General features: G+C 47.4%; 1 protein-coding gene across 1 annotated transcript in view; it reads left to right on the top strand.

Annotated features, from left to right (window-relative positions):
• Positions 1-19254, top strand: part of LOC111156503 (transmembrane protein 120B) — a 43470-nt gene that overhangs the window by 10224 nt on the left and 13992 nt on the right. Inside the window, exons 2-5 of the mRNA XM_022517442.1 lie at positions 10030-10148; positions 10979-11095; positions 14948-15007; positions 15673-15768. Coding sequence (XP_022373150.1) covers positions 10030-10148; positions 10979-11095; positions 14948-15007; positions 15673-15768 — 392 coding nt within the window. The remainder of the gene's footprint in view (positions 1-10029; positions 10149-10978; positions 11096-14947; positions 15008-15672; positions 15769-19254) is intronic.

Here is a 19254-nt window from a genome sequence, read left to right as displayed (position 1 = left end):
TCTGTCAAATAAATAAAATCTTTTTTAAAAATGAGTGAATTACACAGAAAATATATGTGAATTACACCTCAAAATTGTTAAAAAATGATGGCTAAGGTTTTTGGTTTGTAGAAAAAACACACAATTTGTTCAAAGATCTACATTTTTAGGTGTCTGCTTAGTTACTGGCTTGATGAAGGATTCGTTTGACGAGGCTCCAAGTCCTTGTTTTTGGTGTCTTTAGGATGATAACACCCAGGGCTAGAGTTTGGTAATAATGAGTCCAAGATTTGTGGCTTCTCTTCTTACTTTATGTGGCTATCTTTGCCTAGAAGGAGAACTCTGTGCTTTGGCATTTTAATCTAGATTCTGACACTTGCCTCTGAAATAAAGACATTCAATTCAAACTGGCAAAGCCAAACAGAACAAAACAGCATTTCTTTGTTGATGTAGTTGGGAAGTCAGAGGTGTACCAGCTGCAGGTATGAGTTGATCCAGGGGCTCAAATGGAGCCATCCGGGCTCAGCCTTCATCTGCCCCTCTGCCCCGTTTTCCCATCATTTGGATTCATGTTCAAGCAAGACAGCTCCATTAGCTCTGGGCTCACATGAGCTCTTCCTCCTTCAGACTAGTGGAAAAAGAGCTGCTCTTTTAAAGCAGTTCTGGTAAAAGCTCCCCCCCCACCCCGCCCCAGCTGAGATTTGTGGGGTTTGAATGCCTGTCCCTGAATCAGCCAGTTGGGTCCTGAGGCTGATATTCCGATTGGCCAGGCCCGGGTCACATGCCCTGGAACCTGGGGCAACTTCAACCCCATTCCTAGCCAGATTTCAGTAACTGAGTATGGGGAGGGCTGGGTTTCCAAAGAAACTGTGGAGACATTAACCAGAAGGGGAATAGCTGCCTAGTTGGCAGAAACAGTAGAAGGCTTCCATATGGTGACCAATTCCATTTGAGGCTACAGGTTCAAGGCCGACTGGATGAAAGCCAGGGCTGGATTGCTGAGGTGTGGCTCTTCCTGCTCTTGGAAGAAGCATTTCAAAACACAGGTCTGAGGGTCTTCTGGAGACATGCTCATGTGCAGAGGACAGCCGGGGATTCCGAGGGCGGACAAGAATTGTATTCCCCACCCAACCTCCCAGAACCACCCCATGGACAGTGCGTTAAGAGACAGCAGTTGAGGAGGACTGGGTGGCTTAGTTGTTCAGCGTCTGCCTTTGGCTCGGGTCATGATCCTGGCGTCCTGAGATCGAGCCCTGCATTGGGCTCTCCCTGCTCTGTGGGAAGCCTGCTTCTCCCTCTCCCACTCCCCCTGCTTGTGTTCCCTTTCTTGCTGTGACTCTCTGTCAAATAAATAAATAAATCTTTTTAAAAAGAGAGAGAGAGAGAGAGAGAGCTGTTGTAAAATGGTGCAGCTGCTATGGAAAATGGTATGGTGGTTCCTAAAAAAAATATTAAATGTGGAATTACTATTTGATGTAGCAATCCACTTCTGGTTATATACCCAAGAGAACTGAGAGCAGGGACTCCAAACAGGTACTTATACACCCAAATGTTCATACTAACATTATTCACAACAGCCAAGATACGGAAGCAACCCAAATGTCTATCGAATGATGAATGGATAAAGAAGGTGTGGTGTGTTTGTATATATATATGTAATGGAGTATGATTCAGCCATAAAAGAGAATGAAATCTTGCCATGTGGAGCAACATAGATGGAGCTAGAGGGTATTATGCTAAGTGAAATAAGTCAGAGAAAGACAAATACCATGTGATTTCACTCATATGTGGAATTTAAGAAACAAAACAAGCAAAGGGGAAAAAAGAGGCAAATCAAGAAACAAACTTAATTATAGAGAACAAACTGATCATTACCAGAGGAGAGGGGAGTGGGGAGATGAGTTAAGTAGGTGATGGCAATTAAGGAGGGCACTTGTGATGAGCTTCGGGTGATGTATGGAAGGGTTGAATCACTATATTGTACACCTGAAACTAATATAACATTGTATGTTAACTGACTGGAATTTTAAAAAATGTAATCACTTATCTCCCCTCACGCCCCCCTCAAAAGCTCTCTGCATTTTTCCCAAAATATGTATTTTTTAAAAAATTATTTATTTTTATTTTTTCTTTATTTTATTTTATTATTTATTTATTAACATACAATGTATTATTTGCTTCAGGGATACAGGTCTGTGAATCATCAGTCTTACACATTTCACGGCACTCACCATAGTACATACCCTTCCCAGTGTCCATTACCCACCCACCCTATCCCTGCCCTCTACCCCCAGCAACCCTCAGTTTGTTTTGTGAGACTAAGAGTCTCTTATGCTTTGTCTCCCTCCTGATCCCATCTTGTTTCATTTTTTCCCTCCCAACCCCCCACAACTCCACCACCCTGCCTCTCAAATTCCTCATATCAGAGAGATCATATGATAATTTTCTCTGATTGACTTATTTCGCTTAGCATAATACCTTCTAGTTCCACCCACCCAAAATATTTCTGAGAAGTCAGACATACATTATGAAGAACTAGAAGGGTTCACATGTTGTATGATTCAATTAAACTATATTCTCTTCTGTTGGGTTTTTAAAAAAAAGACATAATATATGGTTCTACATATATAGAGTATCTGGAGGGTCAAATTCAGAGACAAAGTAGGATGGTGGTTTCCAGGGGCTGGGGAAACAGAAAATGGAGTTATTATTTAATGGATTTGGAGTTTCAGTTGAGATGATGAAAAAGTTCTAGAGATGGATGGTGGCGATGGTTTCACAATGATGTGAACACATCTAATACCACCTAATTATACACTTAAAATTATTATTATTTTTAAAGATTTTGTTTATTTGAGAGAGACAGAGAGAAAGAGAGAGACCATGAGTGGGAGGGGCAGAGGGAGAAGCAGACTCACTGCTGAACAGGGACCCCTATTTGGGGTTTGATCCCAGGACCCTGAGATCATGACCAGAACCAAAGGCAGCCGCTTAACTGACTGTGCCACCCAGATGCCCCTACACTTAAAATTATTAAGATGCTGGGGCACCTGGGTGGATCAGTGGGTTAGGCCTCTGTCTTCGGCTCAGGTCATGATCTCAGGGTCCTGGGATCGAGCCCCACATCGGGCTCTCTACTGAGCAGGGAGCCTGTTTCCCCCTCTTTCTCTGCCTGCCTCTCTGCCTACTTGTGGTCTCTGTCTGTCGAATAAATAAATAAAATCTTTTTTTTAAACTATTAAGATGATAATATTATATGTTTTTATTAAAATCAGAAAAATTTTAGAAATTTTAAATTATTAAAACGGTAAATTTCATATGTATTTTACCACAGTTAAAGAGCGAGAATAGGAAGCAGCTGTCTGAAGAAAAGTTACTGGGGGCACCTGGGTGGCTCAGTCGTTAAGTGTCTTCCTTCGGCTTGGGTCATGATCCCAGAGCCCTGGGATCAAGCCCTGTGTCAGGCTCCCTGCTCAGCAGGAAGCCTGCTTCTCCCTCTCCCACTCCCCCTCCTTGTATTCCTTCTCTCTCTGTCTCTGTCAAATAAATAAATAAAATCTTAAAAAAAAAATAAAATTAGAATATTCCTACAATATGAAGAAAAGTTAGGATCCAAGAAATAACCTTTCCTACTGCTTGTGGGACTGGTACGAGGTGGAATCAGCAGAATCTGGGTGTGGGCAAGGAATGCCCCAGGAATGGAGAATATGTCACACTGAGGGCCCTGCTTCTGACTCCCCCACCCCAACTCCACATTGTCCTCCTCCTAACTGACAAATCTTGAGTCTGGAACTGAAGACAAGATTGGTCCCAGATGTATGGTCTCCAATATAAGATCTCCCCTGGGAAGTGGCTCTAGCTAATGGCAGAGAGAAAGAACCAAAGGGGAGCAGGAGTGACTCCATATGCAGGGGACAAAATAGTGGCAAGGCTCATGGATTTCCTATCCCTACCCAGTCTGATGCCTTAGGATTGAGCAGAAAGTATCACTAGCAGAGATTAGAGAAGTGCCTGTAGAAAAGTAGATGTCACTGAGTGCTGGTGAGGTGTTGACAACTGTCATAAGCTGTGGGTGGGAGTGTAAATTGGTACAGCCACTCTGTGGGCAGTTTGCCAAGAACAATTAAAACTAAAAACAAGGCTGTACACTCTGATCCAGTGATCCTTCTTCTCTTCCCTAGAGAGATGCTTGTGTGTGTGCCCAGGGAGGCAGTGCGAGGCTATTAGTCAATGTTGCGTTGTTGGTTACAGGCAGAGACTAGAAACAACCTAAATAAATGTCCAGCATTAGAACAGCTCCGTAAACGGTAGTATGTTCATAGTGTGAAATATTGCCTAGCACTAAAAAGATTGAAGTACATCTCTACATTCTCATGTTGGTAGATCTTCAAGACATATTGTTGAGCGATAAAAAGAAACTTGTGGAATCATGTCCATATTCTGATACTGTTTATTTATATATATATATATATATTTTTTAAAGATTTTATTTATTTATTTGACAGAGACACAGCGAGAGAGGGAACACAAGCAGAGGGAGGGGGAGAGGGAGAAGCAGGTTTCCCACTGAGCAGGGAGCCCGATGCGGGGCTCAATCCCAGGACCCTGGGACCATGACCTGAACTGAAGGCAGATGCTTAACGACCGAGCTACCCAGGCACCCCGATACTGTGTGTGTGTATATATATATATATATATATATATATTTTTTTTTTTTTTTAAGATTGTATTTATTTATTTGACAGAGATCACAAGTAGGCAGAGAGGCAGGCAGAGAGAGAGGAGGAAGCAGGCTCCCCGCTGAGCAGAGAGCCCGATGCGGGGCTCGATCCCAGGACCCTGGGATCACGACCTGAGCTGAAGGCAGAGGCTTCAACCCACTGAGCCACCCAGGTGCCCCTAGTTAATATATTTTTAAAAATCAAAAGTATGTGCTAAGATATACGCTAAGCTGCTATAACAAAGATATCCCCTAATTAAAAAAAAAAAAAAGGCTTAAATGAGAGAGCATCTTTCTCACGGAACAGTCCAAAGGGAGGGGTGGTCCAGGGTAAGTGGTGTTCAGTTATGTGTGTTCATATGTGTGAAACAACAGTGATTACATTTTGCTCATGGAGTCTGTGGGTCGGGAGTTTAGATAGGGCATGATGAGAATGTCCTGACTGTGCTCTGTGATGTCGGAGACCTCAGCTGGGAAGACTGAATGGACGGGAGTAGCTTACTTGGCTGTGGCTGGAATCATCTGGTGGTTCTTTACCCACACGTCTAGATGTCTGAGCTGCAGTGACGAGAATGCTCGTATCATTTGGGACTGTTGGTCAGAGTGCCTATATGTGACTTCTCTGTGTGGCTAGGATTTCCGTACGACATGGTGGCCTCAGGGTAGTTGGACTGTTTGCTCTAAAGGAAGTGTTCCAGCAATAAGGCGGAAGCCACATGGGCTTCATGACTTTTTTTTCTCAGAGCCTGTAGTGTTGCTCTTGCCATATTTTATTGGTCACACCAGCCACAAGCCTGTCTCTATTTAAGAGGAGGGAACAGAGGGGCACCTGGGTGGCTCGGTGGGTTAAGCCTCTGCCTTCGGCTTGGGTCGTGATCTCGGGGTCCTGGGATCGAGCCCTGCGTCGGGCTCTCTGCTTGGCGGGGAGCCTCCTTCCTCCTCTCTCTCTGCCTGCCTCTCTGCCTACTTGTGATCTCCTCTGTCAAATAAATAAATAAAATTAAAAAAAAAAAAAAGAGGAGGGAACAGAGATCCCACCTCTATGAGAGGCGTGCTAAAGGATGGGCCATCATGTTTTAACACCATCACAGGGGCAAAGCTCGGTCATATGAGCTTGGCTTGGCTGGGGAAGGGACAGTGGGCTTTGCCATTGACATCACGCAGCTTCCCTCTCTGGTTTCAAGGTAACTAACTGCACCTGTTGTCACCATATCCCTGTTAGGGAAAGGGACAGCGGAGGACCAGCATCTCCTTATAAAGGTGTGGTTCAGACATTACACACGTCACATCTACCTGCCATCCTTTGGCCAGCTTGTCATCCTGTTGCTACATGTAGCTGCAGGGGAGGCTGAGAAATGTCTGTTACTGGATGGCTGTGTGCCCAGCTACTACTCAGTGAGGTCCTATTACTAAAGGAAGTAAAGGTGAATAAGCATTAGGAACAATTTGGTTTTGCAACAGTGTGTATCTGTCATATGTATATATATATATTTATGTGCATATATATAGGAATAGGTCTATATAGAACAGAGAAATGCCAGGCTACAGTCTGGAAGAATACATAGACAGAAGAAAGTGGTACCAGTAGTTACCTCTGGAGAAAGGGAAGAAGACAGGATGTGGGATATTCATAGCAGACTGTAGGCATAGCGGTAGTGTTTTAATTTTTAACAAGGATAATGTCTTCATGTTTTACTTAAGAAATTAAATATTAATTTAAATCCAGGAGGGCCTGGTGAGCATCTGGCTGCCTGATGTTGCAGTCTTGGTCTTATCTTTCTGTGGTGGGAACCCCACCCCACAGAGTGCCAGGAGTTAGCAGAGCCTTTTATCTTCCAGGAGCCTCAGCTGCTGTTGCGGAGGACTCCGGAGTCAGAGGCCCCACCTTCTCAAGGCCTCATACTTGGGATCTCTCTGCCCCCATTCTTCCTGTCCCTTTCTGGAGGGTTTCCTTTATTACTAGCGATTAGTTGAATGTAGAGGGCCCCGGAATTCCCAAAAGGGAGTAAATCACAGCCTCCCTCTCTCCAGAGTGCTTGTTAATTACAGATAGGAAGCTGGTCACTGAGAATGGAGAACGCAGTGGGCATCAAGCAATCAAAGTTAGCGTCACAGACACTGTGTCCCTCCTGATAGGAGCAACGGAGGGCACAGCATCACTTTAATGGCATTTCTGTCCCAGAAGCATAACCAAAATTCGCTCACGAGGAAATATCTGACAAACCCAGATGGAGGGACATTCTTCCGAACAACTGGACCGAACCCTTTAAAAATGTCCATGTCATGGGGTGCCTGGGTTAAGCCAGAGGGTTAAGCCTCTGCCTTCAGCTCAGGTCGTGGTCTCAGGGTCCTGGGATCAAGCCCTGAATCGGGCTCCCGGCCTGGCAGGGAGCCTGCTTCCTCCTCTCTCTCTCTCTGCCTGCCTCTCTGCCTACTTGTGATCTCTCTCTCTGTGTCAAGTTAAAAAAAAAAGTCCATGTCATGAAAGACAAAGCTGAGGGGTGCCTGGGTGGCTCAGTCGTTAAGTGTCTGCTTTCAGCTCAGGTCATGATCCCAGGATTCTGGGATGGAGCCCCACATCAGGCTCCCTGCTCAGCGGGAAGCCTGCTTCTCCCTCTCCCACTCCCCCTGCTTGTGTTCCCTCTCTTGCTGTGTCTGTCTCTGTCAAATAAATAAATAAAATCTAAAAAAAAAAAAAAAAAAAAAAAAGCAAAGTTGAGGAACTGTTAAAGGAACCTAAAGAGATACAATGATTTGATCATTGTACTATGGATATATGAGAGAATGTTGAGTTCTTTTTTTGGGTCAAGATTTTATTTAATTTGAGAGAGAGAGTGAGCAGGAGTGGAGAGAGCATCAGAGGGAGAGGGAGCGGCTGGGAGCCCAACTCGTGGCTCAATCCCAGGACCCCAGGATCATGACCTGAGCCGAAGGCAGATGCGTCACCAACGGAGCCACCCAGGTGCCCTGAGAATGCCACGTTCTTAGGAAATGGGTGCTGTGAAGTGTTTAAGAGTAAAGAAGCATGTTGTCTACGACCAACGGTTTAGGAAGGAGTAGGCAAACTTTTTTTTGGCAGAAAGGCTAGGTAATGAGGATCCTAGATTTTGGCGGGCCATATGGTCTGTATCACAACTACTCGCTGTGCTTCCGCAGCACCAGAGTGTCCTCGGCCATATGCAAACGAACGGGTGTGGCTGTGCTCCAATGAAGTTTATTTACGGATTCTGAAATTTCAACTTCATGGACTTCTCATGCATCCTGAAATATTCTTTTGATTTTTTTCTTTTTCCCCAGCCAGGCAAAAACCGTTCCTAGCTTACTGCATGCAAAATCTGGTGGCTGGAGATTTGGCCTGTGGATTGTAGTTCACTGTTTCCTGATATAGACCAAGAACACACACACACACACACACACACACACACACACACACACACACACGATAAAGCAAATATGTATGGCATAACGCCAACAGTTAGTGAATCTGGGTGAAGGGTAGGGGGGAGGTTCTTTGTATTCCTACAATTCTTTAGCAAGGTTGAAAGTATTTAAAAAGAGAAAGTTAGGGGCGCCTGGGTGGCTCAGTGGGTTGAAGCCTCTGCCTTCGGCTCAGGTCATGATTCCAGGATTCTGGGATCGAGCCCCGCATCAGGCTTTCTGCTTAGCAGGGAGCCTGCTTCCCCCTCTTTCTCTGCCTGCCTCTCTGCCTACTTGTGATTTCTGCCTGTCAAATAAATAAATAAAATCTTAAAAAAAGAGAGAGAGAGAGAAAGTTACGTAAAAGACATGATTTTCCTCTCCGGGGACCCGGGAAGGAGAGAGTGAGGGTGCTGTCCCTCTCATCTCGGGTTCAGGGGAAACTTGCTCACAGTGTTCTTTGATGTTGCTCCTAATTGTTACCTGTTCACTTCATTGCCTTTGATTCTTTATTTTCTGGCTTGACTGTCCTATTTAGAGACCCCGCTTGGCAGATGTCTGGAGACCCGGTTTAGGCTCTGGCCTCATCCTTTGACTATCCCCTTTTTCTCTCCCTTGGTAAATACATTTCTCCCCACCCAAGAAAACAGACACTTTAAATATGTTCATTGGGTTATTGTTTTTTTTTTAAAGATTTTATTTATTTATTTGTCAGAGAGAGAGAGAGGGAGAGAGAGCAAGCACAGGCAGACAGAATGGCAGGCAGAGGCAGAGGGAGAAGCAGGCTCCCTGATGAGCAAGGAGCCCGATGTGGGACTCGATCCCAGGATACTGGGATCATGACCTGAGCCGAAGGCAGCTGCTTAACCAACTGAGCCACCCAGGCGTCCCTGGGTTATTGTTTTTAATTTCACGGTCCCTGTCCTTCATATTGTTTCCTCCAAATTGTTGGTGCTTGTCATAGATTATCAGAACACTGCGGGGAAGGGCTTGTTTCTGAGCATACGGCGGAAGGTTGTTGGAGTTGTGCTGGGACAGCAAGACTGAGAAGTTAAGTTAATGTGTTCATTCTCCTTGCCTTGAGGTGAAGTCTCTTGTATTGCCTCAGGCCTTGCGGTCCTGAGTGGTTATTTCCGGAGCCTGGGGTAGGGAGGGGGGGCTCTAAGGGAAGAGGTGTGTCCTTTTCTTAGTTCGCTTAGCAAAAGCTCTCTTCATTGCCAGGATCCGAAACCCAACTCAGACTGGCCTAAGTGAAAAGGAGTCTATGCATCACATCACCAGGAGCATTACATTCAGACCTGGTTAGATCTAAGGGCTCAGTTGATGGTGAGAATTCTGTCCCGTACTGCATTGCAATTCTGTTTTCCTGTTTGGCTTCATTGGCTCAGCAGCCCCGGGTGTTCCTTCTCCCAGATTAGCAAACCCAGAAGAAGGAGGGCATTTCTAAACCAATACGTCTAAACCAGAGTCCCAGGGCTGACTCTCATTGGCCCAGCTTGAGCCATGTGTCTACTGCCTCTGAACCAATCAGTGGCTAGGGCATTGGAGGATACTGATTGGCCAGGCCAGTGATCCAGATCACATGACTGCTGTTGACGTGGAGACTCTTGACTCCACTCAAACCACCTGGACCAAGTAGAGGTTGACAAGAGGTTGCCTCTCAGAGGCATAGTTGGCTGCTGTTCCTATTAGGAAGGATGGAACCTGGGTAGGAAAAATCCATGAGTTCCTTACAGAAGTGCTGTGCTGTGCTACGTTCTCCAATTCCCGTCCTAGTTGTCTAAGCCACCTCTCTGATCGTAGTAGTTGTATCATCTTAGCTCTCAAACCGACTTCCACAGTCATGTCCGGCTGTGCAAAACCACCCACTCACACTCTCCCGTACACCCTGCTCGGGCCCCTCCATCCCTCAGGAAACCCACAGGATCTACAAGCAGAAGCTGGAGGAGCTGACCTCGCTCCAGACTTTGTGTAGTGGCTCCATCAACAAGCAGAAGACGCGCCTGAAGGACTTGAAGCACACACTCCAGAGGTAGGCGAGGCTGAGCTCCTTGGGTTTTAAGGGACAGAAACCTAGCTCAAAGCTGGCTGAAGCAGAGAATGGAAATTTTAATGGAAAAAAACCAGGAGTAGCTTCAGACATCACTGGATCCTGGGGTCAAAAGATGTTTTTAGGAATCTGTTTTTTCCCCCCTTTCTAAATTCTGCCTTCCTCTAGATTGGCTTCACGCTCAGGCTGACTGCCCCCTTATGGTCACTGAGATGGCCGCCAGCAGTGCCCAACTTACATCTTCCAGATTTAAGTCCTCCAGCCTTCCTTCCTCTTGGTTGGGTTACCCCAGGAGAATAACTTGTTTTTCAGTAAAAGTTCTGGGTGTGATCCTAATTGTCTGGAATTGGTCACGTGTTCATTTGTGAACCAATCACTGAGACTCTGGTTAGGCAGTACTGAGTCATGTGCTCAGTTCACGGACCTGGGGGACGGAAGAGCCTTACTGGAACCATATGGAGGGGGAAAGAGGATGAGAGGTAGTTTCCCGGAGGAAAGTTGCTGTAGGTGGTAGGAGGTCTGGGATTCCCAGGGGGAAATACTTAAGCTCATGACAGTTCAGTTCTTGAGGCCTAGATCATATGTTCACCTCCCAGTCCTCATGTCTTCATGGTTTGGAAAGTGCTTTCATTCCCCCACAGGTGAAGGAGTCCAGTGGGTGCTGTGATCCCCAGGCAGGCAAGGAGACTGATTGAGGTTGTAAGAAGCATCGAGATAGCAAGATGGGAGGGCAGTGCCCAGAGCTCCCACATTCTTCCTCCAGTCTGAGTAACACCCCTGCTTCCCCTGTGCCCACATCTCTGACCGAACAGGTGCAGGAAGCGTGCCAGCCGGGAGGAGGCAGAGCTCATTCAGCAGATGAGTGCCAACATCAAGGAGCGGCAGAACGTCTTCTTCGACATGGAGGCCTACCTGCCCAAGAAGAATGGGTAGGAGCTGGGAGCTTGTTGGACCCCTGCTGCGGGCAGATGCCCAGGCCTAGCATACCTGGTCTGGTGACTCCCATCTCCCTGCGAGGGCTTGAGGTTGAGGGGAAAGGAGGGAAGCAAGGGTAGGAAAGAGAAGGAGGCTTCCTCATACATTCCCCCATGGAACAGGAGGGGATCTCAGGAGGCCTTTTGTGAGGAACCACATACAAGATCTGGTTTCCGGCACCTGCTGCATGCCTGATGTCACTCGAGGTGAAGAGGAAAGATGTTTTCTCCCAAAGAACAAACATTTATTTTATTTTATTTAAGATTTTATTTATTTATTTGACAGAGACAAAGATCACCAGTAGGCAGAGAGGCAGGCGGAGAGAGAGGGGGAAGCAGGCTCCCTGCTGAGCAGAGCGCCCGATGTGGGGCTTGATCCCAGAGATCATGACCTGAGCCAAAGGCAGAGGCTTAACCCACTGAGCCACCCAGGCGCCCCCACTGATTTTATTTTTATTTTAAATTCCAGGATTGTTAACAAATAGTATCGTGTTAGTTTCAGGTGTACAACAGAGTGATTCAGGACTTCCATACGTCACCCAGTGCTCATCTCAACAAGGGCACTCTGTCATCCCCATCACCTAGTTCACTCCTCCTGCGCCCCCTCCCTTCTGGTAACCATCAGTTCTCTGCACTTAAGAGTGTGTTTGTTGGTTTCTCTCTCTCTCTCTCTTTTTTCTTTTTTCCTTTGAGAACAAACATGTATCGAGTGCCTGCTATATGAATTGTCTTGAATTGTCTATAGCTTGGTGAGTCAGACCCAGGTATCCAAATTCTACAAGGTTCAAAGACATTGTGGGAGGGGGTGTTCTGCTCAGGCGGCTCAGCCCAGGTTTGGATGTGAACACTCTTCCTCCTTTGGAGAAGTCCATTTCAGGTGACATGACTGCCACCTGTTCCAGAGTGAGATCGGACAGTGTTGTATCAAAACCTGAGGTGGGCTGCTAAGTGTACTCCCATCACTTCCCTGTGGCCCTTTCTCCCAGTTTTGCCTAAGGGCTGAATCAGAGCCCCTGGTCAGGAGGCTTACTAGCTCTTTTACACTAGAAGCCATTCCTCTTGGCTTCTCCTCTTTTGCCACAGGAAGAACTCCCTGAGTTGGGTGGTGATAATTTTCCATAGAATGAAACCCCATGACCCTTTTTTACAGGCAGCCCAGGTCCGCTTTCCCAGCTCCAGCCTCCTCAGTCCTCTGCGTATTTTGTGACAGTTGGAAATCTTTGGATTACAAATGACAGAAAACCCAACTCAGAGTGCTTACAAAAAAATGGGCAATTTATTGGCTCATGTAACCTCAATGAGGTGCAGATGTGGCTGCAGGTCTGGCTGGATCCTGCTGCTCAAATGATACTGTTAGGCTCTGTCTCTCCATGAGCTTTCCTTTTATTCCCTTTGCCATGTGTGTCTTGCTCTTAGGGAGACTTTCTCTACAAGCTGGCCCCAGGCGCTCTGGGTTTGCATTCTGCCAGCTTAGCAATTCCAGCAGAGAAAGCCTCTTTGTTTCTTTGTAGTTCTGGGAAAAGTCCCAGGACTGAGTCTCATTGGCCTGAGACCATTGTGTCACATGACCATCATTGACCCAATCAGGAGGATGCAGTGCTTTGGTTGGCTAAGGCTGGGTCATATGCTTTACCCCGGGACCTGGAGGGGAAAAGAGATTCTCCGAAGGGAAATGGCACTGCTCTTTCAGGAAGTAGGGACTGTATCTCTAGGCAGGAGGGGAAAAAATTGATGTTCTTTTTATATCTCTGTTCCAGTTACATCAGACCAGAAATGCCCCTAGAATTTATTCAGAGCTAGAAAGAAGACTTTTCTGTTTGCTTTTCTCCTCTCAGCCTTCTACTCACCCTTCAAAGCCCAGTTCAAATGTTACCAACTTGGTGAAGCCTTTCCAAAGACCCCTCCTCCCTCTGTAGAATTAAACCCTTCCTCCCCTGAGATTTTGTAACTCTTTACTTGCATCTTTATTAGTGCCATTAGAGTACGGGCTATCGTAACAAAAGTCCAGTGATACGGGGGCTCAAACAAGGGGGAGGTTTCTCTTCTCATACACAGCAGTCCAGAGCTGAGGGGACCAAGAGTGGTGGGCTCATGGGGTCATCTGAGGACTCAGGGTGCTTCCATCTCCAGCTCGCTGGTTCACCACCCTTCAGGGAATTGTTCTCACCTACGAGGCCAAAGCTGGCTCTCACCGTCACATCTCCAGGGAGCGGAGGGCAAGCAGATACCTTTTAGAAAAAAAAAGTTTGCTGTTTCCTGGGGAAGCCAAAAACACACTTATTCTATAATCTAGAAATTCCACTCCTGTCTCTGTAGCCAATGGAAATGCGTGCTTCTGGCCTCCAGTAGACATATATAAGAAGGTCAACAGCAAAGAATCCAGGCACAAAAGGTCCCATGTTGCCAGAGTCTTTTTTTAAGTGAAATGTCCAGAATAGGTAAATCCATACATGTGCAATAGATAGTGGTTGCCAGGTGCTGTGGAGGGCGGAAAGGGAGTGACTGCTGATGGATATGGGCTTTCTTTCGGGATGACAAAAATGGTCTAGAATTGGGGCGCCTGGGTGGCTCAGTGGGTTAAAGCCTCTGCCTTCGGCTCAGGTCGTGATCCCAGGGTCCTGGGATCAAGTCCCGAATTGGGCTCTCTGCTCGGCAGGGAGCCTGCTTCTCCGTCTCTCTCTGCCTGCCTCTTTGCCTACTTGTGATCTCTGTCTGTAAAATAAATAAATAAAATCTTAAAAAAAAAAGGTATAGAATTAAGTAATGGTGATGTTGCTGTACAATGTTGTGAATATACTGGAAACCATGAAGTTGTGTGCTTGAAAAGGGTGATGTTACAGGGATGCCTGGTGGGCTTAGTCGGAAGAGGATGCAACTTTTGATCCTCAGGGTTGTTAGTTTGAATCCCATGAGGGGTGTAGAGATCACTTAAATAAATAAATAAAACATCTTTTTTTTTTTTTTTTTAAAGGATGATGTTATGGTATGTGAATTACATCTCAGTTTGGAAAAAAAAAAAAAAAGAAAGAAAGTTGTTCACAGCAGTGTATTTCTATTAGCCAAAAACTGAAGACAACTTAAGCGTGTATTGGTAGTAGAATGAATAAATAAGTTGCGGGGTGTCCATTCAGGGGAACACTATACACAGACAACATGGGTGAACCTCCCAGACATAGTATTGAGGGAAAGAAGCCAGGCATAAAATATACTATAGGTATACCTATAAATATACTGAAGGTTATACTTTAGTTTTAAAAAAGAACCCTTTCTGGGGCACCTGGGTGGCCCAGTGGGTTAAAGCCTCTGCCTTTCGCTCAGGTCATGATCTCAGGGTCCTGGGATCGAGCCCCACATCGGGCTCTCTGCTCAGCGAGGAGCCTGCTTCCCCCTCTCTCTCTGCCTGCCTCTCTGCCTACTTGTGATCTCTGTCTGTTAAATAAATAAACAAAATCTTAAAAAAAAAAAAAAGAACCCTTTTTAAATTGACCTAGAGATTGTACACATGCCATCACCTCATTGGCTGGAACTCAGTCACATGCTCACACGAGCTGCATGGGAGCCTGGGAAATATGGTCTCTAAGCCAGCTAAGATGGGGGGAAATGGTTTAGTCATGACTGCATGTGTCACAGTTGTCTCATTCTCTAGTTAGTCTTTATTCTCCATGTGAGAATTTTACTGCTGAGTTTAGCACGCTATTTTCTAACATCGGTGCTCAAGGCATGCTTATTGTTTGAATGTTTTTGGTTGGGGCCCATTCCTAGGGCTGGTAAGAAATGAGTCAGCCCTCACCAGCCCTTTCCTTCCAGGCTCTACTTAAATCTCGTCCTTGGCAATGTGAATGTGACCCTTCTCAGCAACCAGGCCAAGTAAGTATCTCAGACCCCCGCCTGACTTTAGGGAATCCAGGAATTTTGCCCTTTCAACTTAGAAGAAATGAACTAGCTAGAATTTTTGTGTAAATAAAAAAAAAATTTATAGTATGGGCTGTGGCCCTTGGTCTTTCTGACACTCTCCTGCTCAGTGAGGAGACCACCTTGGGAGTGTTCCTTCCTTCTTTTTGTGCACTCAGTACGTCGGGTGAGCAGAACTGCCACTCTCCCATGAGAAACAGTCCCTGCTCCGTTCCACCCTCATCACACACGGTTCTCCTGGGAAGCAGGCAGTGCTGTCCACCTGAAATCAGTCAGTTCCAGGGGCGGTCGAGCTGTGGCGTTTCTGCTGCCGTAGCTGATTAGGGAGGAGCCCTTCTCCACCCCCTTCCCATCCCCATAACCAGCCCAGAGACCTACCCCAGGAGCCCAGGGACGTGGGAAGCTTTGCCCATCGGTCTTCTTTCTCTCATTGACCATCACCATTCATTCAAGGCCAGAGCTTTCCTTTAGTGGGATCACGAGGTTCTTGTGGGCAGTGGCTGGTGGTAGGCAGAGTATCTGATGGTGCCGAGGATTGTGTCCCCAGACGGGATATAGTTATATTACTGTAACTATAGTAATAGTTACATGACCTTTCCTGGGGGTGTCTATCACTGCAGATTTGCTTACAAGGATGAGTATGAGAAGTTCAAGCTCTACCTGACCATCATCCTGCTCCTAGGGGCTGTGGCCTGTCGATTTGTCCTTCACTACAGGTAACAGGAAACATGGTGGTGTGTGTAGGTTTGGCGGGGGCTTGGGGGGGCTCTCTCCTGCGTCTGCTGTGTTTGGGCGATTGTAGGTAGAGAAGAGCCTTTTCTCATGCAGAACAGCAGTCCTGTCTACTCGACATCCATCCAACAAATACCTACTGAACCACTACTGGAGAGACCTTATAACCAGGAGTTAGGAAAGAGCCTAGTGGCACACCCACACAATGGAATATTATTCCGGTGACGAGTAGGAATACAGTAGTGACACATGCTACAACATATGCCTGACAACATTATGTTCGGTGAAAGAAGCCAGTCACATATTGTATGATTCCACTTTTATGAAATTTCCAGAACAGGTGAATCGATAGAGGCAGAAAGCAGATTAGTGGTCAGGAGCTGGGTGGGGGTGGGGGAGGGTGTGGGTGCTGTTGATGAGGAAGGGGTTTCTTTTGGAGTGAAGAGAATGTTCCAGAATTAGATAGAGACAATGAATGTATAGCTCTGTGAATATACTAAAAAGTAATGAATTAGGCACTTTGAGAGGGTGAATTTTATGGTATGTGAATTATGTATCAGTTATAAAAAGAGAAAGCAAGAAAAAAGGAAAGGAAGAAGGGAAGGAAGAAAGAGAAAAAAGAAAAAAAGCCTGCCTGGGTTTGAATCCTGGCTTTGGGACTGATTGGCTGTTACCATGAGCAGGTTCCCTCCGGGAGCCTCAGTCTCCCCATCTTTAAAACGGGGGTGACACCAGGCTTTGTTAGCACTGCATGCGGAGGGCTCTGCCGGGCGCCAGCGGTGCTGGGGGGAGAGAGCGCCAGCCGCTGCTTCTGGAGCAGGAAGAAGCCACGCGGCTCTGAGAGGCTGAAGGCCAGTGCCTCATGGGGTTTCATTCCTCCCCCAGCCCTGGGTTTTGTGCCTTGAGGGGAGGCAGCCGAGTACAGCTTGGGCATCTGGCCCTTGTGTCGGGCTTATTTGCTGGCAAGGGCTTGGCTGGGAGTCCGGTTTCTGGCCTGGCCACTTGAATGTCCGGACAAAGGCTCTTTTAGGTCCTGGGCCCGTGCCTGCCTGCTGCCTCGGGCTGGCCCGTTTCCCCAGAGGCTAAAGGCTGCACACATCGGCACTGCCTGCTCACATGCCCCTCTGGAAGGGAGAGACGTTCTCGATGTGCAGCCAGATTCCCTGGCGCTGGCACATCTGGGGCCCTCAAAGGGCAAACCTGTGGTTGGTTTTAAAGTTCAGCGAGGGCCTGGCTGTCTCAGTTTCTCCCCATCCCTTTCTGTATTCATTTCCCGGGGCTCGTATAACAAAGCACCACAAACTGGTAGGCTTGGGACAACAGAAATCTATTCTCACACAGTGCTAGAGGCCAGAAGTCTGAAATCAAGGTGTTGGTGGGACCATGCTCACTCTGAAGGCTATAGGGGAAGGTCCCGTCTTGCCTCTTCCAGTCTGAGGGCTGCCGGCTTCCTTGGCCTTCCTCGGCTTAAAGCTGCTTCCCGCCACTCTCAGCCTCCTGTGCCTCAATCTTGTCACGTAGCCCCCTTCCCTGTGTGTCCCTGTGTTTGTCTCATGGCCTTCTCGGGAGGACACCAGTCTTTGGATTCAGGGCCTACCCTAACCTGTTATGACCTTGTCTTAACTAATTAAATTTGCAAAGACACTGTTTCCAAATGTCATATTCTGAGGTCCTGGGTGGACGTGAATTTTGAGGCAACACTAGTATACCTTCCGTGGGTTAAAAATAGGATGGGGGAAGGGGGCTGGACAGGCAGCTCCTCTCTGTTCTGCCTTCAGGGAAGTCTGTCCTGCTGTTTGACCTTGGGCAAATGACCTAACCTCTCCCCACCTGGGTTTCTTCACCCACAAAATGAGGGTAACAGGAGCTACTTGGTAGCTGAGGATGGCTGAGAGGACTGGATAGGTTCTATTTGCAGTCTTTATTTTTTATTTTATTTTTTTAGATTTTATTTATTTATTTGACAGAGAGAGAGAGAGATCCTAAGTAGGCAGAGGGGGCTGGGAAGCAGGCTCCCTCCTGGGCAGAGAGCCCGATGTGGGGCTCGATCCCAGGACCCTGGGATCATGACCTGAGCCGAAGGCAGAGGCTTAACCCACGGAGCCACCCAGGTGTCCCTATTTGCAGTGTTTACAGTAGTGCCTGGCACATAAGTCACGTTATGATCACTGCCAGCATTTTGCGCTAAGGCTGGGCAGGCTGGAAGAGACCGCCGCTTAATATCCAGTGCCTCCAAGGAGCAGGATTCTCTTTCCTTACTCTTGCCCTCTTGGGATGGTTTCCTTGCTGGAGGCCCCACAGAAAGGCCCTTCTACGGTGGGTTCTAGGTCCAGGTCTGCCTCTCACAGATTGTGTGACCTTGAGTAGAGCCCTTGCTCTCTCTCCGTCTGCTTCCTGTCTTTCCCGTGGCCAGAAGACATCTGCCCATGCTGTCTGGTCCTTGGGAGGCTTTGGTGAGGCTGCTGGAGAGTGCGATGCCTCTTTCTTCTGCCTTCAGGCCTAGAGGCTGGATCTAGTTAGTACTGTTCTCCATCAGGATTTGGTTTTGAAGCTGCAGGAAAAAGGTGGTTGGAGTTAAGCTCAGGTTAGTTGGGGCTTGGTTTTGGATCACTCCAGGCAGCTTGCTTCCTCTCTCTGGGCCTCAGTGTCCTCATCTGTAAAATGGGAAGTTGTCCTGTCTTGTTGTATGTTCCCCCAGAGGCAACCCCAAGACAAGCCAGTAGTTTCTTTCAGAGGTAATCCCAGGAAACATTGGTAGGGGAATGGGAAGTGAGACAGGAGGGGCTCCCCTGTAGGCATCTGGAGAACTGGGGGACAGCATGGACCATGCCTCAGTTACCCACTTGAGGGGCGAGGGAGCAAGGGTGTTTATCTTCTAGCTGTTGTTGGTTGGGGGAGTTGAGGACCACTTCCAAAGGGCATCAGTTCCCCCTGGCCCCGACCTGCCTCTCACAGCCGCGGGGGCCTGAGAAAGCCAGGCGTGCCGGGAACGGCAGGGTCTGGCTGTCGGGAGCTCTGTCGATGGGTGCAGATGTGGTTAAGTGCATCTGCCACAGGAAGCCGTCCTGTAGGGTTGGACGAGGATTCAGAGAGATTGTCCACGTGAAATGCCTGCGGCGTTGCAAGTTCCCGGTAATTAGAGCTGGCCTGGCGTGGCCCGACTCGTGGTCCTGAAGAGGTGCGTGTTCTAATCCCCAGAATCTGCAAATGTGTGACCTTGCTTGGCACAACGTCTCTGCAGATAGATTAAGTGAAGGAATTTGAGAAGAGATTATCCTGGATTATTTAGTAAATCCAGGGATCCTTACAAGAGGGAGGTTTGAGGGTCAGAGTCGGAGAAGGAAACGTGATGCCACGAAACAAGGAATGCAGGAGTGTCTAGAAGCCGGCACAGGTCAGCAAGGGCACTCTCCCCGAGAGCCTCCGGAAGGAACCCAGCCCTCCCCATTTCAGACTTCTGACCTCCAGAA

The sequence above is a fragment of the Enhydra lutris genome, unplaced genomic scaffold, assembly GCF_002288905.1.
Source record: "Enhydra lutris kenyoni isolate GAN:26980312 unplaced genomic scaffold, ASM228890v2 scaffoldscaffold46, whole genome shotgun sequence".
In the NCBI taxonomy this organism is placed as follows: Eukaryota; Metazoa; Chordata; class Mammalia; order Carnivora; family Mustelidae; genus Enhydra; species Enhydra lutris.
The sequence above is the reverse complement of the archived record's forward strand: the minus strand, read 5'-3'. Positions and strand labels throughout refer to the sequence as shown.